The sequence below is a fragment of the Vombatus ursinus genome, unplaced genomic scaffold, assembly GCF_900497805.2.
Source record: "Vombatus ursinus unplaced genomic scaffold, bare-nosed wombat genome assembly UNPS02013882.1, whole genome shotgun sequence".
NCBI lineage: Eukaryota > Metazoa > Chordata > Mammalia > Diprotodontia > Vombatidae > Vombatus > Vombatus ursinus.
The window spans coordinates 1-2152 of NW_020953660.1; the positions used below are offsets into that span (position 1 = coordinate 1).

General features: G+C 55.2%; 1 protein-coding gene across 3 annotated transcripts in view; it reads right to left on the bottom strand.

Moving 5' to 3' along the window:
- Positions 1-6: 6 nt before the first annotated feature.
- The window catches only part of LOC114040625 (protein FAM71C-like), a 2939-nt gene continuing 793 nt past the window's right edge, over positions 7-2152 (bottom strand). For 2 of the 3 annotated variants that reach the window (XM_027858736.1, XM_027858735.1), the window contains exons 3-4: positions 1349-1557; positions 7-927 (exon numbers count right to left, since the gene is read on the bottom strand). In XM_027858736.1, coding sequence (XP_027714537.1) covers positions 570-927; positions 1349-1557 — 567 coding nt within the window. In that variant the 3' untranslated portion in view covers positions 7-569. Of the gene's footprint in view, positions 928-1348; positions 1558-2024 lie in introns of all 3 variants that reach the window. The other variant, XM_027858737.1, reaches the window with a different exon arrangement.

Here is a 2152-nt window from a genome sequence, read left to right on the forward strand (position 1 = left end):
ATGGGGCAGCAGGTCCTTCTCTATGCCTCCTGGGCTAGGGAAGCCCTTCCCGGCTGCAGCCGCCATGATTATTTCCGGCTTTACTGCCATCTTGTCCTGGCCAGGAATGTCAGACAACACATGAAGACTCTTGATACTTACTTTATCCTGCTCCCCTTTGCTGTGCAGAATAGGCTCCTGGGACTGGGGCCCATAGTGCGAGGGGCAGAAGAGGAAAGATCGTAAAAGGCAGGCCCGGGGCAAGGTCAGGTCATAAACATCCTAGGGTCAGGAGCCATCCTCCTACCCCATTAGATTGGAGAAGGAAACTGAGGAAGCCCCAGGGAATTCCAGGACATGGAACACGTGTGTCTGTTCTGGTGTGTTGTGACCGTGCATAGGGTGGGGTGGGGGGACTGATTCCTAAAAGAAGGCACATCTTTCCCAACCCTCCCCCATTTTCCTAGCCAGGATTGGGGTTGGCAATCAAGGCCTCCTTCCTTCTAGCCTGTGGACCCTAGGGCAGAGGCCTGTCATTGCTGAAAGGGTTGGGCCTAGAACACTTCATCAAATCATTCATCATTTCCCCCTCACCCCCATTTTCTAGCATAGGTGATTAGAGAATATAGCAGAGTGATGAGGCCCTCAGAGGCATGCAGGCCCAAATTGGGTCCTTCTGTGGCTCGACTCATAGGAAATTTCTCTTTGGCTATGAAAACAGGCACCTCGACCCCATCCCCAACAGGGATGGCATGGGTGCTGCCGTAGCCCTCGGCAGGTGGCCGAAGGAGGTAGATGAGCTTCTCCCAGTAGGAGAAGATGTCTTCCATGGCATTGGAGGGTGGGCAGAGCTGCAAGTAGAACGATCTCCCGCTGGCCAGTTTCAGCCGAAGCTGCTGCTTCTTACAGTCGTGGACAGAAATCTTCACAAACTCCAGGGGGAGTAGCCTGTAGCCCATCCCACCGTGGGAAGTAAGTACGTTCCACAGTCCTCCCTCCTTCTCCTCCAACCCCCACCCTGCCCATCAATTCCCCCTCAGCTGCACTGACTGCCTGAGACTTTGAGTGGCCTGGTCATCCGTTTGTCACACTGGGGGTGCAGGCTCTGCTTGGAGCTGACACCTCATTTTCCAGGTGTGAGAGAGAGAGATGGAAATGGGGGTTCTCTTCAGAAGTCCATGGATTTTGAACCCTTGTTCCTTGACCTAAGTCCAGTTACTCTCTAAGTGACTTTGTTAAGATCATGTTGGCTGGCATGTTTGGTAGGATGGTTATCTGAGCTGAATGGTTAGAGCTCATCCAAGTTGAAAACCAGGAGGTTGAAATGCTGTTCCGGTAAGGGACAGGCCAAGTGCGATGGCTGGCTCACCTGGTGAACTCCAGGGTCTTTGAAGAGTGGGGGTGCTGCATCTTGCTCCTGGAGCTGGCCTCTGGACGGGGCTGATCCTCAACATATGCCACGCGCCGGGCTAACAGCATGACATTGGGCAAAGGCATAATCGGGCTGGTGGATGCAATGCCCACGGTCACCATGCATGCCTGGTTATGTATGCCAATCATTTCCCCTCTCTTGCTGATCTGCAGTGGGGAAGGGGGAGGAAAATGAAGGGAAACGTGGCAGGGAGAGACCAGGTGCCCACTTCCATAGAGCTCTCCCCCTCCTCTGGATGGACTGGAGGCAGACAGACACTATCTAAGACTCATGGATGATCAATCCCTCGCCAGGTTCAAACCTACCTCACGGCTGGTTGGTATCTGAGGCCTCTCTTCCCTCCCCACCCCATTCTCAAGCGGAATCCTCTCAGACCCCAACACGTCCTGCTCCACCAAGTCTTGTTATTCAACCCCCGGGCAGATCTGGCATTCGTGGACCTGTCTCACTCAGACCCCAAATGCTGCTGCTGCGGCCGCCCGCCCCCCCATCAAAGTGGGAGCCAGTGAGCGGCCTAGCGCGGCACGGGGAGCCTGGGAAGGAGACAAGCTTGGGGCCAGAGCTAGGGCGGCGGGACGGGGGGAGAGGGGGGGATGCTTTCCATGGAAAGCACCTGGATGAAGTTGCTCTCGAACATGGGGGCGTACTTGAAGGCATAGTATTCCCCTTTGTACAAGTGCTTCTGCAGCTCCCGCATGGATGTGTTGAACATGCCCACAGCGCACCCACTGGCTGCTGTGT